Source organism: Telmatherina bonti (assembly GCF_933228915.1).
Source record: "Telmatherina bonti genome assembly, chromosome: 7".
Classification (NCBI taxonomy): domain Eukaryota; kingdom Metazoa; phylum Chordata; class Actinopteri; order Atheriniformes; family Telmatherinidae; genus Telmatherina; species Telmatherina bonti.
The window spans coordinates 25,479,121-25,494,525 of record NC_136625.1 but is presented as its reverse complement, the minus strand read 5'-3'; the positions used below and the strand labels follow the sequence as shown (position 1 = coordinate 25,494,525).

The 15,405-nt window shown below is 38.8% G+C and overlaps 1 protein-coding gene across 1 annotated transcript in view; it reads left to right on the top strand.

Moving 5' to 3' along the window:
* sirt6 (sirtuin 6) overlaps positions 1-10,698 on the top strand; it is a 13,342-nt gene extending 2,644 nt beyond the window's left edge. Inside the window, exons 3-8 of the mRNA XM_079243142.1 lie at positions 1,845-2,027; positions 3,813-3,872; positions 5,631-5,726; positions 5,814-5,894; positions 8,194-8,347; positions 9,824-10,698. Coding sequence (XP_079099268.1) covers positions 1,845-2,027; positions 3,813-3,872; positions 5,631-5,726; positions 5,814-5,894; positions 8,194-8,347; positions 9,824-10,120 — 871 coding nt within the window. The 3' untranslated portion in view covers positions 10,121-10,698. The remainder of the gene's footprint in view (positions 1-1,844; positions 2,028-3,812; positions 3,873-5,630; positions 5,727-5,813; positions 5,895-8,193; positions 8,348-9,823) is intronic.
* The last annotated feature ends 4,707 nt before the right edge of the window (positions 10,699-15,405 follow it).

Sequence of the window (15,405 nt, the reverse complement as noted above, 5' to 3'; positions counted from 1 at the left end):
CAGAAGAATCTGAAAAGCACTACAATCTGCAAAACATTTGAGTGAGAACTTTGAGAAGTCTTGAATCGAGAGTTTATTATCCTGTTGATAAATTATTCTATGAATTATTCTCATTTTTCACACTTCACCACACTGGGATTTTTAAAAATGATTTTTTTATGACTTTCACATTGGTACTGAATTAAATATCTGATAAGTTGGCACTGCGACCTTGGCCTGCTAAGTGAAGCCATATTGTACAGTCAAGGGAACCAAGACTGATCTTTGTCATCTTACATTTAGTCAGAACACACAACCAGATCCTCTTGATTTTATTTATCTTTGGTAACTGCTGTTTTAGTAGTAGGGAGGAAATAGTTGCTTATTACATATCACCTCAAGCTGAAATAAAGTGCAGCTTGTTTTTCCCCATTATAGTGTAAATATGTCTTTTGTTTGTGTGTTAACAAATATGTGGCCCTCCGAACTCATATGTGAAACGTTAACAGAGATCCACATGTTTGGTGATCTCAAGACAGATACATTTTTAATTGGTCTGCCTGTCAGTCAGCTGTACTTGACCCGGGAGGGTACATCATTAAAGCCAGGGTTTCTATATACACATGCAATATATATACACCCACTGTTATATGCACACACTCAGGCTCCAGATGAGAGAAAGTTCAGCCCCTCAGGTTAACATTATCGACAACATCAAAGTGTGAAAATAAATAGATCCTTTGTGGCTTTCATGTCCCGCAGCGTGTCCCTTTTGTGATGATACATGACACATGTAATATACGATGCAAACCCCGAAGCCTTACTGCTGGTGTAATTGGCCTTGCTAGCAGCCCACTAGCTATCCAAACAGCTAAACAAGAAGACTCAGAAACACCAGGACCTGGAGGATGATCGGTGTGTCTTTACTGAATCTAATTTTGTGAAACTGCAACAAATAAAACATAGAAAAATACAAATAAATGTCTGTCCTTAATGCAGGTTACAGCTATAATGTCCATGAACAACGAGCTAATGTTATTAGCTTAGCCACAGTGAAAGGTAGCTTATGAATTTACATATACCACAAAGAAATAATCATACAAATGTCCTAAAAATGGCCAAGTATACAGAGTATCTTATTATTAACACTACTGTAATACGTACAGACGATGCATGAACAATGGAAAAGCAAGACAAAAGGGAAGAGTGGAGCTGCCACGTTTTTCACAGTGACTTCCTGTTTGTTTCTTCTTCTACTGTCTTTCAACATCTTAACATAAAACAACCACTAGGTGGCGTAGTTCAGCAACTAATGACAGGCAAACAATTAAGTGAACATAACAGCTGGTGAACCTTTGAAACGGTCTTTGCTGAGCAGGCAGGAAACTGTTGATGAAAAACGGAGCGGTTGAAGTTAAAACAAAAAGCCAGAAATGAGTCTGTTGTGGCCACATTTCAGGACTCGAAGGATGTGATGTAGAGAGAAGTTTGCTCTCAGAATAACTCGACAACTGTCAGGATGTTAGATTATTTCAGCACTGACAGCTCTGCAACGCTCATCAGTCCAGTCACATGCCCCAGTCCTGAATGGTTAATCAAAGAAGCACAGACAGAATACATTCTGGTTGGACAACAAAATGTGTACATTTCATGTTAAAAACTTGTGACAGTTTGCAGTGCAGTGACTTTAAGTAATGAACAGCATGTTATCATCTTAAAATGCAGCTCCAAATCCTTAATATTAATAAGCAGATTATTTCTCAGTCATTGGGTTAAAAACCCAGAGCTTCATGTGTTTTGCCTCAAGTCCTTGTTGCATTACTACTAACAGAGTTCTGATCTTTACTCCATGTAAACTCCTCCAGGGGCCCCAATGGTGTATGGACATTAGAAGAAAAAGGTGAATCCCCTCACTTTGAGACCACTTTCGAAGAAGCCTGTCCCAGTTTAACTCATTTGGCCCTACTGGGACTTGAAAGGGCCGGATATCTCAAGTATCTCATCAGCCAGAACGTCGACGGTCTCCATGTTAGATCGGGCTTCCCCAGGTAACCCCAGCCTGCTGAAAGCAGTTCTTAAATCTCAAGTCATCAGGAAGCATGCTTTTAAAATCCAGCCTGAAACATTTAGACAAGTCTATTTGCACATGCTACATAATATTAAAATATTCGAAAATGTGCTTTAATTGGTTTGTTTTTGTTACTTTAGAAGGAACAGTTAATGTCTACAGGTGGTGAATATTCTCCTATAAGTGTGACACTTTGCATCAGGTTGTGAAAACAGATGTTTCTTTTCGCATTATTTTTAGCATCCATTAGAAATTATCTTATATCCTCAAAGAGAAGGCAACTCAAACTGAATTTTCCCAATACTAAGTGTTTCATATACAAAATATGCCATTCTTGTTAGAAATGTTGAGTTTTGTGCTCAGGGGTTTTAATAGCTTCATAATTTTAAATTAAATAAAAACATTTTTACTGTGGTGAAATTAGAAAAAGGAAAGAAAACAGAATTGAAAAAAACTTTGGCACATTTATTAGCACTTTTTTGATGAGTCGAACTAGTTTATCAACAATCGTTAAAAAAACAAAACAAACTAATACCGTGTTATGGTGTTTACGTAACTTGAATTTGTAAAAAAATGATCAGAAGTGACAGCAGTGCTGTCTGATGACACTAAGGAGGTTTTGATCATAAAACAACTGTTTCCCATGCTAACATGAGCTGGAAATTACAACACTTCACAGTGTTTTCATTAAACCACACACTAAAACCAAACCTCTATGGACAAACCTCTCAGAGGACACCGCTGTCGACAGACTGACAGTCTTTCTGGGATGATGCTCTCTGATGCTGAGGCAAATGGATAACCTGAACTGCATATGCAACAACATGAACAAAAGGGGGAAGTGAAAAAGATGGGAGTGTTGTAAACCAGTCAGCAATGGGGGATGGTCTAGTCAAGTTAGAGGCCACTGGACAGAGCTGATGTCTGCCACAGTAAAAGAGACGCCTTCAAACTTTTAAAAGTTTGGTCATGCATCAGTGGAAGAGCGGCAGAAACTAATTATAATTCTGACCAGGAGTGTCTGCTACATTTTCGCTGCAGTGTGAGCTTCTGTGAGGAGTGAAGAGTTATTTAGTGACATGTTGAGGCAACGATCTTATTAAGTTTTCAGTTTTCCATGTTCTGAAAATACATGTGAAAACAATCACATCATTAGTCGGGCTTTTTATTTATGGTTTGTTTGTTTTTTTTGTTTGTTTTTTATGTAATATCTTACAATAATAGTCAGTTTGGCATCATTGCTTCACACCTTCCTGCTGTAAAATGAATATTGGCTTTTCAATTTGAGCCTGCTGCTTTGTGATGACAGCTGTAACAGCGTCCCTGCTCAGCTCACAGTGTTTGGTCTGAAACTGGATTATGCAGTCAGACTAAGCCCAAGGCAGGTCGTCCAATTTTTTATTCTATACATACATCCAACCTTAACACTTACTGACGGACTTGCATTTCCTGGAAGCCATTTATTAACTTTCTCCACCCTCAATCAGGTTTTCTGGAATGAGGTCAGACAGTAAAGCGGTAGTTCTCAGAGGAAATCACTGAAACAGCAGACAAGCTGTTACAGTGAACTAGTTGGCATTAATCTGCAGAGGTAACGGGCAAAGACTCAGAATAGAACATGAGTTCTCAGAATATTTATTAAGCATAAGCTGCAAAGAAAGACAAAAAGCTTTCCAGCTTTCACGTTTACCTTTGAAGACAAGTTTTTAAATGAATGTCATATTTTATTTTGCTGACTTTCTGGACTTTTCTCTTCCTCGGTCAGGGACAAGTTATCAGAGCTTCATGGGAACATGTTTGTGGAGGAGTGTGAGAAGTGTGGCAGGTATGTGTGAGCACACTCGCAAACACCAGACATTTTTGTGATTATCTGCTGTTGTTTCACTGAATTTCCTATCAGATCCATTTGTTTGTTAGACAACCAGGAAACCCTGTATCTGAAACATGAATAAAAAAAGGAGGTTCAGTTACTGTTTGCTGGCATAAGAGCGCACACTGTAAGCTTTCTAGTAGTTTGTGGTTGCTTGTGTCAGCATGGGTGTCTGTCATCTTCCTGCAGGGATTTTAACAGGTTTTGTAGGTTTTTCCTCAACGTGTTTAGTAAGCTAAAGCTATACACTTATAAGCAATGTTATTAGTACTCAGCCTGACACCCCTTTGGCCTTCTCGACTCCTTTTTTTCTTTCTAACATGAATTCATTAAGGTTTTGAAAGTATTTTTCAGAGGTTTTGCTCCACATTGGCACGATGGCATCACACAGTTGCTGCTGATTTGTCAGCTGCACATCCATGATGAGAATTTCTCATTCCGTCCCGTTAGATCTGGTGAGTGGAGGCCACAGGATTACATTCAACGAATTGTGAGGCTCAATAAATCAGTTTAAGATGATTTGAACTTTGACATGGTGCATCATCCTGCTGGATTTAATCATCAGAAGATGGTACTCTGAGATCAAAGCAGGAAGTCAAATGATGCTCTCTTGGTACTAAGAAGCCTGACGTGTGCCAAAAAAATATTCCTACATACCATTACACCACCAGCAGTAAATTGTAGTCTCAGTTTCCTGTTCTTAGCTGACAGGAGCAATTTGTGTCATCACCAGGCAGAGTTTTCAGCTTCTGTAGCCCGTCTGCTTCAAGGCTTGATGTGTTATGCATTCAGATTTGGTATTCTGCATACCTTGGTGGTAACCAGTGTTTTTTTTAAGCTGCTGTTGCCTTTTTATTTACCTTTCCAACCAGTCTTTCCAATCTCTCCAGATCTCTGACATCAGAAAGACATTTTTGTCCAGACAGCTGCTGCTCACTTGGTATATTTTCTCTTTTGCCGACCATTCCTTGTAAACCCTAGGGATTCTTATGTGTGCGAATCCCAGTTGATCAGCAGTTTCTGAAACACTCAGCTAAGCTGTTTGGCATCATACCACGAAATAACATGAATATCCTTCTTTCCTCTGATCAGTTATTTATGTTACCAAGCAGTTGAACAGGTGTAACTCATAATAGTGACTAACAAATCTTGGTAATAACAGGCTGTAGGAGGGGAAAACAGCGATGATATTTATCTGAAAAGCATGAGGACGTCCCAGTTGTAATTGACCCTGTAATGTTTTTTGCATCAACAAGACGCCTTCATAATTAATACCAAATTAGCTTTCTGTTTGTTTATGATCCCCTGCACAATAATGGTCCCTGGGACAACTTACAAAAGGTTAATGCACTGTTGTTATCTCAATATGTTTCCGGAAATTAGACAGCATCTTCAATTTCCCTCCGTGGCTTGCACAGTCTCAGACAGGAGTTTACATTTGGCATGAAATGTTACGCGCGGGAGCTGAATAACAAGTGTGTGTGTGTAAACGGTTCAACAGCAGCAAATACAATGTTGTTAAATCCCTCATTTCTCACAAGAGCATGAGTTGAAAGTTGACAGGTTTATCTTTTGAAGGTGCCATTAAGTACATGTTGCATCAGGTTTTTTTTTTTGATAATCAAATCTTCCATCCTGTGAGCAGCTGTGTCCTCTTTCCTCTGGATGCCGTGATTATTAGCATTGAAGTGTGACAACTTTGGTGGTTTCCAGGCAGTACGTCAGAGAAAAGGTGATTGGTGTGATGGGGCTGAAACCGACTGGACGTTACTGCGATGTGGTGCGGTCCAGAGGACTGAGAGCATGCAGGTAACACATTTATTTGGTTCTGCACTTGAAAATGACCGCTGTTAATCATCACTGATGCATGACTTTTTGTGTTGCTCATTATAAAAGAGGGAAGCTGATCAGTACCATACTGGATTGGGAGGATGCTCTTCCTGACAGAGACCTGAATAGGGCAGATGATGCAAGCAGGTGAGACAAAAATGCATCATTTGTGTCATCACTTGCCTGTATAAGCAAGTAACACACAGTTCCTTCTCTTTTACATCCTGATTTTTTCTGACATACCGGTTTCATCTCATGTTGAAAGGCACAAGCAGCTGTTAAAGCCTGTCCTGTGAAGCGAAAAATGTGAAACGAAGTGTTGAATTGATTTGTTTGAGCGCTCTGTGGCTTTGGTGTCAGTGTCCTGACATGCAAAGGGGTGCTTATTTGAAGGCCTTTTTGGGGTTTATGTATGCATCACAGTGTGCTTTAATGTTTTCTCTAGAGAACATTTCCATTTTGTTCTTTCAGCCACTAAAAGCTCTCCCCATGTGTTTACCAAGCAGCAAAAGGAACTAAATGTATGTGTGTCACCTTGATGTGCTGAAACACAATAGATGCATAATTACCATTTAAATTGCAGAGAGGATCTTTAGAGCACCGACCTTTGAACTCTGAATTCTTTGCTTGCGACAGTGAAAAAATGTGACAAATAACCGCGTGTCATTGAAAGCTGATCCCTGGTTCAGCTGGATGGTGTCTAAACGCAGCATGTTGTACGTGATCAGACTATGTAGCTTTAAATTGTACCGCACATATTCATCACATCTGCTTTGTTAAAGTTGTCATTAAGAGCAAGTGTAGGTTGTGCATGTCATTATGTAGAACTGCATCTAAGTAACTCATGTTTAGCTTTTGTTAATATTAAATAAAGGACTGTTTCTGTGGATGAGCTACAAGATGCAAGAACTTTTTTTCTTTGTTCTCAAGGCCCCGAGAAGAAAATGACGTCATTTTCTTCTCGTGGACATGGTTGAAGACAGTTCTGGACACATCAGGCTGGCAGAAGTTTTTTTTCTTGTGGGGCTCTGAGAAGTACTGTGTGATTGGTTGGACATTTGAGGTGGGCGTGGTTAACACAGAAAAGTATGAGGCAGAAAGTTGCCGCTTCTGCGCCTTTGCTGATGCAGGTACGACGAACTGTTTTTATAAAACGGCTGATTGAGGTGGTACATGGAGAAAGTACAAACATTTTTTACATGTTGCACACATGTAACACACAGACCCAGTCACGTATAAAACCCACCCTGCCACGGAAAGAGCTTCTCATTAAATATGAAATAACAGGGTTTATTGCACATAAAAGCAGAAATTGCCGCCAGCAGTGATCCGTGCCCCGTTGCAGATTAAGCTTCTCGTGGAGTATGAACAGACCAGATGAAAAAGAATCTTTTTCTTGTTCTTTGCGACCTCGAAAGCAACAACAAAGTTTTCGCTTCGTGTGGAGTGTGTAACGAGCTTTAGTCCCGTTTCTCAAAACGTTAGAGGGCCTGGACTGCAGTAAGCAGAGGCTTTGTAGCGAGTGTGCTTTACCACATACGTGCTACATGCTGCTAAGTGTGAGAAAACTTTTTCAAATCTTGCCTCATGTTGCACAGCTACCAAAACTACATGCACAATAAAGCCGTGCTGCGCAACCCTTAAAACATCAAGAAACAAAAAAAAAAGAAAAAAAAAAAGTATGCAACATTGTGACTAGTTACAATAATATTATCCTGCAGGCATTGTGCAACACACTGACTGTGTATCATTTATTTATTTACCTAATTATTTATCAATGTGAGTTACTCATCTTACCCTTTTCTCTCTATTTTAACCTTCAATCCTTTTCCAGATACTTCTAAAAGGAACTGCAGTGAAATTTCACAGTTCAGTGGTGCAATGACAGTAAAGGTATTCTGTTAGAGGATGTTTGCCAGCATCTCTGCAATAATTGCAGTTTTCTCAAGATGTCTGCTCAACATAAAAAATTCATTGAGAATTTATTTAAAGAGTTTTGCACAACCCCGATTCCTAGGAAGTTGTTTTGTTGTGTAAAATGCACATAAATCAGAATCTAATGATTTTCAAATCTTATAAACACATTTTAATACCAGCAGAACAGAAACAACATATCTGATGTTGAAACCAAGACATTTACTATCAAAATCAAAGTGAGCTAATGTTTTCCATGAAATAGCAAGACGTCTACTAATATCTGATATGTTTATGCTCAATTGATTGTAAAATAGGAGTTTATAAGATTAGCATTGTGTTTTTATTTTACATTTTAAAATGTTTTTTTTTTTTTTTTACTTTTGCCCAGGTTTGCTGTTTCACTTTGACTCTCATTCACACCTGCATGTAGGGATTTACCACCAATGAATAATGGGCACATCAGATGGATGTTAATGAAGTTGCACCTCCTGTTTACGCATGATTTAACCTCCCCTCTGTTGACATGCAGAAGAGCAGACCTGGCACTGACACTGGGAACGTCCATGCAGATAAAACCCAGTGGAGATCTCCCGCTACTCACAAAGCGTAAAGGAGGGAAAGTAGTTATTGTCAACCTCCAGCCTACAAAACATGCAAGTATCATTTGTATGGAACTATTACATGTGCATATTTACATGTTTCATTTTGGGAATATAGTTTTTTAAGAAAAATCGCTTATCATGACAACTGTTTTCCAGTAGCCTCTGGGACTAAAAATGAGGCTAGCGTGGAAATGGTTAAAACTACAATTCCTTTAATCATCACTTTAATCATCACAGACCATTGTGATTAAATCCACGTATTGGGAAAATTGTTTTGGTCTCTTTAGTTCATACAAGATAACATCATAGTAGTTATTTGTATAAACTGTGTTACTGTTTATAGTGTATAGTTATATTTAGTATGTGGAGCACGGTGTGGTGAGTGCTGTGGTGTTTAACAAACAGCTATGCACCAGATCTGTCCTTGGATCATGTCTAAGTCCAAAAACCAGGATGATGATGCCAAATGAGACCATGTTCACACTATGCTGGTTTTTTGTAAAAACTAATTCCCCCCTCCACCTCTGACCAGTTTGTTTTTTTGTTTTTTTTTTAATTGACCACATGACCTTATTTTTCAAAAACAAATCCATCTACATCTATCCGCATAACCTCATTGTTAAGCACATCCGTAAGCATCTTAAACCTGTAGGCGGCAGTAGCACCCCTAATCCTATCCAGTCAGAATAACCTTTCATCTCACGACATCACTTCCATAAAACTAAAAATATGCCTCGAACATTAAATAGTTAGGTAGCGGAAAATAACTGTTCTTAATCCCGTCCTTTGCCGTTGGTCATCTGTGTGGAGCGGCTGATGGCAGTGTATACACAAACACAAAGTGCCTGCCCAACGGATAAAGCTAACACAGTTTTGAGGACATCCATGCTATTGAAAACAAAGGTTGCACATGTGACCTCATGGTATTTTTTGTCTCAGACAGTGATGTTTCAAAACCTAAAATCCTGGTTATACATGTCCACATGCAAACTGAGTATTTACAACTCTTCTCTTTGGTCAGAGGCTTTCTAAAGAATAATTTTGATTGCATAAATCTGCGTTTTCGTGTGGATGAGTGGTCAAACTGGAGAAAAATATCTTTGTTTTGTGAAATACCCTGCTACGTGTAGACAAGGCCTGAAACTGCATCAGAAAATATCTGACAAATCTTTCACTGAGACATGTTTTTCTTTTTAGGGCACTCCAATAACAAACACAGGTTTTACATTTATCCCATTTTATACCTGTTAGGGAAATCAGGGGAACATTTTTTTTAGGTTTACTTGGCTTTTTCTCTCAGGAATCAAATATTTTATCGCTCAGTATGACATTTATATTCAAGTTCACTCAGACTTTGTAATTACAGACAGAAAAACATGTCATTAGGTGAGTGATTGCAGTAGGTGAAGGATAATTAGAATTATCAGACCTGTTCATTGTAATCAGACTCAGATTTCTGATGTGAATAGAAAATTAAAGTGTGAAACCTTTCTAAACAAATGTAAGTTAATAAATGAATGAAACTGGGTATGAAACTTGTCCTTTTCTCTCTTGCAGGACAAACATGCCCACCTGCGCATCCATGGTTATGTGGATGAAGTAATGAAACAGCTGATGGAGCTTCTGGGTTTAGACATCCCAAAATGGGAGGGACCAACTATCTGCCAGAGCTCTACAGCCCCATCTCAGGCCACCACTGATACCAAACCACCTTGCAATGTTTCTGTAGAGCAAAAGGTGAAAAGGGACGAAGTTAAGGAGGAAAGAAAAAGAGAAGCAACGCAGCTAAAAGAAGATGAGAGCATCAAGGAGGAGACTGTATCAGTAAAGAGAGAGAGAGCAGAGGAGAAATAACCTTGGATAGTTTCCTCAGAAAAACTTTAAACACATCAAGAAACATTAGTTTCAAGCAGGACAAAAGACTCCCTTTTTTAATTTTTTTTTTTTGTAGTAGTAATCTCATCCATCCCACATTTCTGATTCTCCCGTCGCAGCCCCGGCGAGCAGTCGTGGTACGGATTCCACTAAAGCTTCACGAAACGGATGTTTGATTGGAATTGTTGTTTTTCCAAAAAGAACACTATTTGCCCTCCAGCAGTGGTGCTAATGTTCATCCTCTTGAAGTTTGGGAGGTTTTTTGTTTTTTTGTTTTTTTCATTATCCAGTTTAGAGCTTTGTTTTGCTAGATGAACAAGTCTTCAGCAGACAGGACAACAAGATGAGATGTGGAGCACATCGTTATAAATAAAGTTTTTAATAAGGTGTGTAAGTTTGCTGCACCGTATTAATATTTATAGCCCTATGCTCCAGATTTTGTCCCTGCAGATTTTGCCTTTTAAGCCTCCATGGTTTGATACGTTATGAAAAGGAATGTCAAGTGAGCTTCTCTGTCTGACAGAGTAGTTGCTGCACACAGCTCTGGGAAATTTTAGGTCATGTCTGATTTTGGACCATAAACGAGCCATAATCACAGTGTATGTTTTCAGAAAGAGTTTTTTTTTTTTAATCTCAGGAAAACACTGTACTCACACAGTCAGTTTTTTTTTATATAATATTCACTGTACATATATATGTTTTAGCAATAAACAGTAAATTTGTGGAAAAAAAACCCCAGATGGCTCTCTGTCTTATTTCCCATGTAGCTGGTTGTAAACTTAATAGAGCTGTTTGTCTGAGATGTGCTTTCTGTACTGCAGCACAACAACTCATTAACGTCTCTGAGGTCAACATTTATATACTTCTGTGGTGTTAAAATACATTATTAATCACTGCAATGAGAATGAATTTCATATTCTTGACCATTGAAACAAGGACATCAATGGAAAGAGACTAGCAGCCTGCTTCTTTCCCATACAATCAATTTTTTTTGTTTGTCTTTTATCATTTGGAGCAGTTGTGTACAAGCATATGACTAAGCATTAGCTTCTGTTTATTAAGGCTATTTGTCTTTGCAGATATTTCTGTTAGAAGATGCAACACAACAACAGACTGACTATGAATGGGGCCATTGCTTAGCTCCCATTACTGCTCTTAACATCTCTTAGAGTCACGTGTTTTTCATTGCATCTGTTCTGAAGTGCTGATGAGATAAGCTTTCACACTATTTCTGAAATCTACTCCCCTTGTTCTCATCATTACTTAAAGATTACCATCAGGCTGGATGATCTGAAGACATGTTTCGTACATAATTTTCTCAGTTGTCACATTTGGTATTTGTCCAGTAATGGTTATCCCTCATTTTAGCGGTTTTCGTTGTTTTTCGCTTGTAATTTTATTTAAAATGAAAAGACTACCGGCACTCCATGTCAGTAGCGCTTGACATTTTGTAAGCCCATTAAAATTTTGATGGTGTGAAACAAGTTTTTCCATACAAGAACTACATAACTACAACATTGATTTATTTTTTCTTTTACTGCTCTGGGTTGTCTTGCTACATGCCCAATATCTCTTTGAAATTCGAATCACAGGCATTTCTGGTATTTTCTCTTAGTATTTGTGGTTAAAATTCAGAATTCATTCTTCTATCAGTGATGTCAAGCCATCCACAGGCTTGTTTGATCATTTTCAGAGTATCCCGCATATGTTTAGGTGATCTGGTTTAACTAACCCAAGAAAAAAAGATCTCACAAAGTAGTGCAAGACTGACTATCAACCTGGCAGTCAGCCCAGAGTTTTTGATTCTGAATATTTATCCATTTAAAACACCTGGAACTGCCGTTCAATGACAAATTACAATAATATCAAAAACCAATTTATTAAGCACATCTTGCCAGTAGCAGCTTGGACCCCTTTTTTGTATTCAGAACTGCCTCAAATCTTTGTGGCATCAATTCAACAAGGTGCTGAAAACATTCCTCAGGGATTTTGCTCCCTATTGACATACTGTTATCACACAGTTGCTGCAGGTTTGTGGGCTGCACATCCATAATGGGATTTTCCAGTTCCACCAAACCATATCTGGTGGCTGTGGAGGCTATTGGAGTACAGCTAACTCATTGTCATGTTCAAGAAACTAGTCTTACTCAAGATTTTGGGCTTTGTGGTGCGTTATCTTTCTAGAAGAATCCATCAAAAGATGGGTTGCACTTTGATCAGACTAGTGGTTATAATGCTCTGTGCATAATGTGTGTGTCTGCTCCCACACAAGCAGCCTCTATGCTGGTGGTGTAGTGCTGTGGATCCATATTTTCTTTTCTTTTTTTAATCCAAGTTCTGACCCAACTATCTAAATGTGGCAGCTGAAATAAAGACTCATCAGACCAGGCAACATTTTTTTTGTCTTCTGTTGTCTAGTCACAGTGAGCCTGGCATGAAGTGTGGTCTTCTGCTGCCATAGCCCATCTGCTTTAAGGTTGTGCTTTAAGTGTAGAGTATTTTGTATACTTTGGTTGAAACCAGTGGTTATTTAAGTTACTGTTTGTGAGTTTTCCATCATTCTGGCACCAACAGCATACTCTGCTCAAAGTCACTTACATCCCCTTTCTTCTCCACTCTGATGCTCAGTTTGAGCGTCATGAAGTCATCTTGACCATGTCTACATGCCTAAATGTGTTGAGTTGCTGCCAGTAATTGTCTGACAAGCCATTGTGTTAAAAAGCAGTTAAATGGGGTTTCCTAATAAAGTGGCTTGTGAGTGTATGTATTTGTAGCAGCCTAAAAGCAATATGCAGAAGCTGCTTCTGGCAAACAGAAACAAAAGCTTATTATAAAAATGTTTAGACACTGATTAATATCACACATGAAGGCAGCCGTAGACATCACTTCATACTTGTGTTTTATTGAATTAATACATGTTAATATGAGATATGAAACTGAATCAGGGAGGTTGTTGTACACGTTTGTTTTCGTCATCTTGAATCTACAATGCTAAGCAAAAACTTTTAGCTGTCAGGTGATGTTTTCGACATTTTATGAGATTAATATGGTATTAATGTAAACCATCACCTCATTCTATTTGCCAAGTTTTAGAAGCTGCACATTCATAAATAATCAGGATAAAAAGGAATTAAAGAACTCTGTAATACTTCATTGAGGTTTTTTTTTTAATAATATAAATTGTTAAAGCTTTAGCATAATAAGTCTGCTTAATGCTTCATAAGTATTCCTTTCTGCTGCTTCCAATGACGATGTTTCTACAAATCTCTACAAAGTAAAAATGGAAGTTAAGTTAGCTAATCTCACATGTACACTGCTACATTCAGCTGCCCCCATCGGACAAAAGATCAGCTTTATATAACCTTGGGTCATGTTAATAAAACAGCTTCTCAAGATTCCTACCCCTAGACAGATAGAACTAACATAGTCTTTACTTAGTCATGAATCCAAGAACACCATCTACATACTCTTTTACAGTATTCTTAAATAACTTGAAGAGTCATCATTCCTTGAGCCTTGGTACTATACACAACTAAACAATAGCTAAATCCCATTATTTCTCTAACTCAGCCATCACATCATTAATAAGGTCAAATGCTGTTAGGACATGATCTACTTTTTCTCCTTTTGCTCCATGCTAAGTGTGGCGAGTAACATAATCAATAGAAAAAAATGTTCAAACAAAACAGTTTTTATTTCAGCAGAACAATTGATACTAGACTGAGTGTGGATTTAAAGATTTGTTTATGTGGAGTGGATCTGGCCCTACCATGAGTCGTGGCCTTTCCACTGGGGATGCACTCTATGGTCATGGTTGAGCTGGACCCTGGCGTGAAAGGTTTACCGGGACATTGTTTCCCCGCAGTGGGCCAAGCCAGATGTTTATTTATTTATTCTATTTGTTGGTTAAAGAGACAGAAGATTATTCTATGATTATATATATATCTGTATTTCTTGTTTTAACTTATATTTTTTATTATTTATTTAACATATTTGAGCTGTTTCATGTATTAACGGTGCTATAGAAATATATTTTGATTAGATCATTTGTATATCAGCTGTATTCAAGCAGAAAACAAAAACACAAACAAACCTGGGATAATTCAATCAGTTATGGTTAATTCACGACCATTGTGTGTACTCATCCATTTTGTCACACTGGTACAGAAAAAAATGTTTCAAAGATGAGATTTTTCTGAAATGCATTTATCTGGTCTAAAAAGTAATTCTTCTCATATGAAACTACAAAGGGATATTTTGTTTTGCTGGCTGGCTTTGCTTTCCTCCTTGCAGCTTCGCTATACACGTCATTGTTGTTCAGTGTTCTACTGAGGATGACTCAGAAACATCAAGGATTGTGAACGAACACTTGTAACTTATTTATTTATTTTTTGTACCTTTGTAGACTATCATGCACTTGTTATGGAGTGTTGGTTGAAGGTAACGGCAGCGTTAAATCTGCAGTATTTTCCCTCAGTCTGTCTCACTGTGGACTGGGTTTCGTCTACACTCAGCAGACAAATAATATCATATATTTTTCAGCCCTGCCTTCATATACTTCCACATGTGAAGATCAGACTTTACTCGATGCTTGTGGTGTCCATTAAGACATGATTTGCACCCCTCCGGTGAATAACAACTGAATTTTAACTGATTAGTTGATCATTCAAGATGTTTGCATGCAGCTACAGAACAGACCATTTTTTGAGCAGGTATTTTAACATAACAGAAGGAAATTCACAGGTATATTAATAAAATCCAACTGATTTACACCTCTCCCTGAGGTAGGGAGGTAGAGATTTACACCTCTACCTTATTGTGGTGGAGGGGTTTGTGTTTCCTGAAGATTCTAGCAGCTATGTTGTCCGTGGCTTTACGCCCCTGGTAGGGTCACCCATGGGAAACAGGTGTCTAGGAGAGGGATCAGACTAAGTGCGGCTCAGCAACCCCCATGAAGATGACAACCATTGGCAGACGTGTTACCTTGCCTGGACGTGGGTCACCTGAGCACCCACCTGGAGCCAGGCTTGGGGTGGGGCACAAGAGCGAGCGTCTGATGGCCAGGCCTTCGTCCATGGGGCACGGTCGGGCTCAGCCCCAAAAGGGTTACATGGGCCCCACCTCCCTTTGGGTTCACCATCTGGGGGTCAAGTGTAATTCGAGCTGGGTGGCGGCAAGAGGCGGGGACCCTGGTGGTCCGATCCTTGGCTGCAGAAACTGGCTCTAGGGACGTGGAACGTCACCTCTCTGGTGGGAAAAGAGCC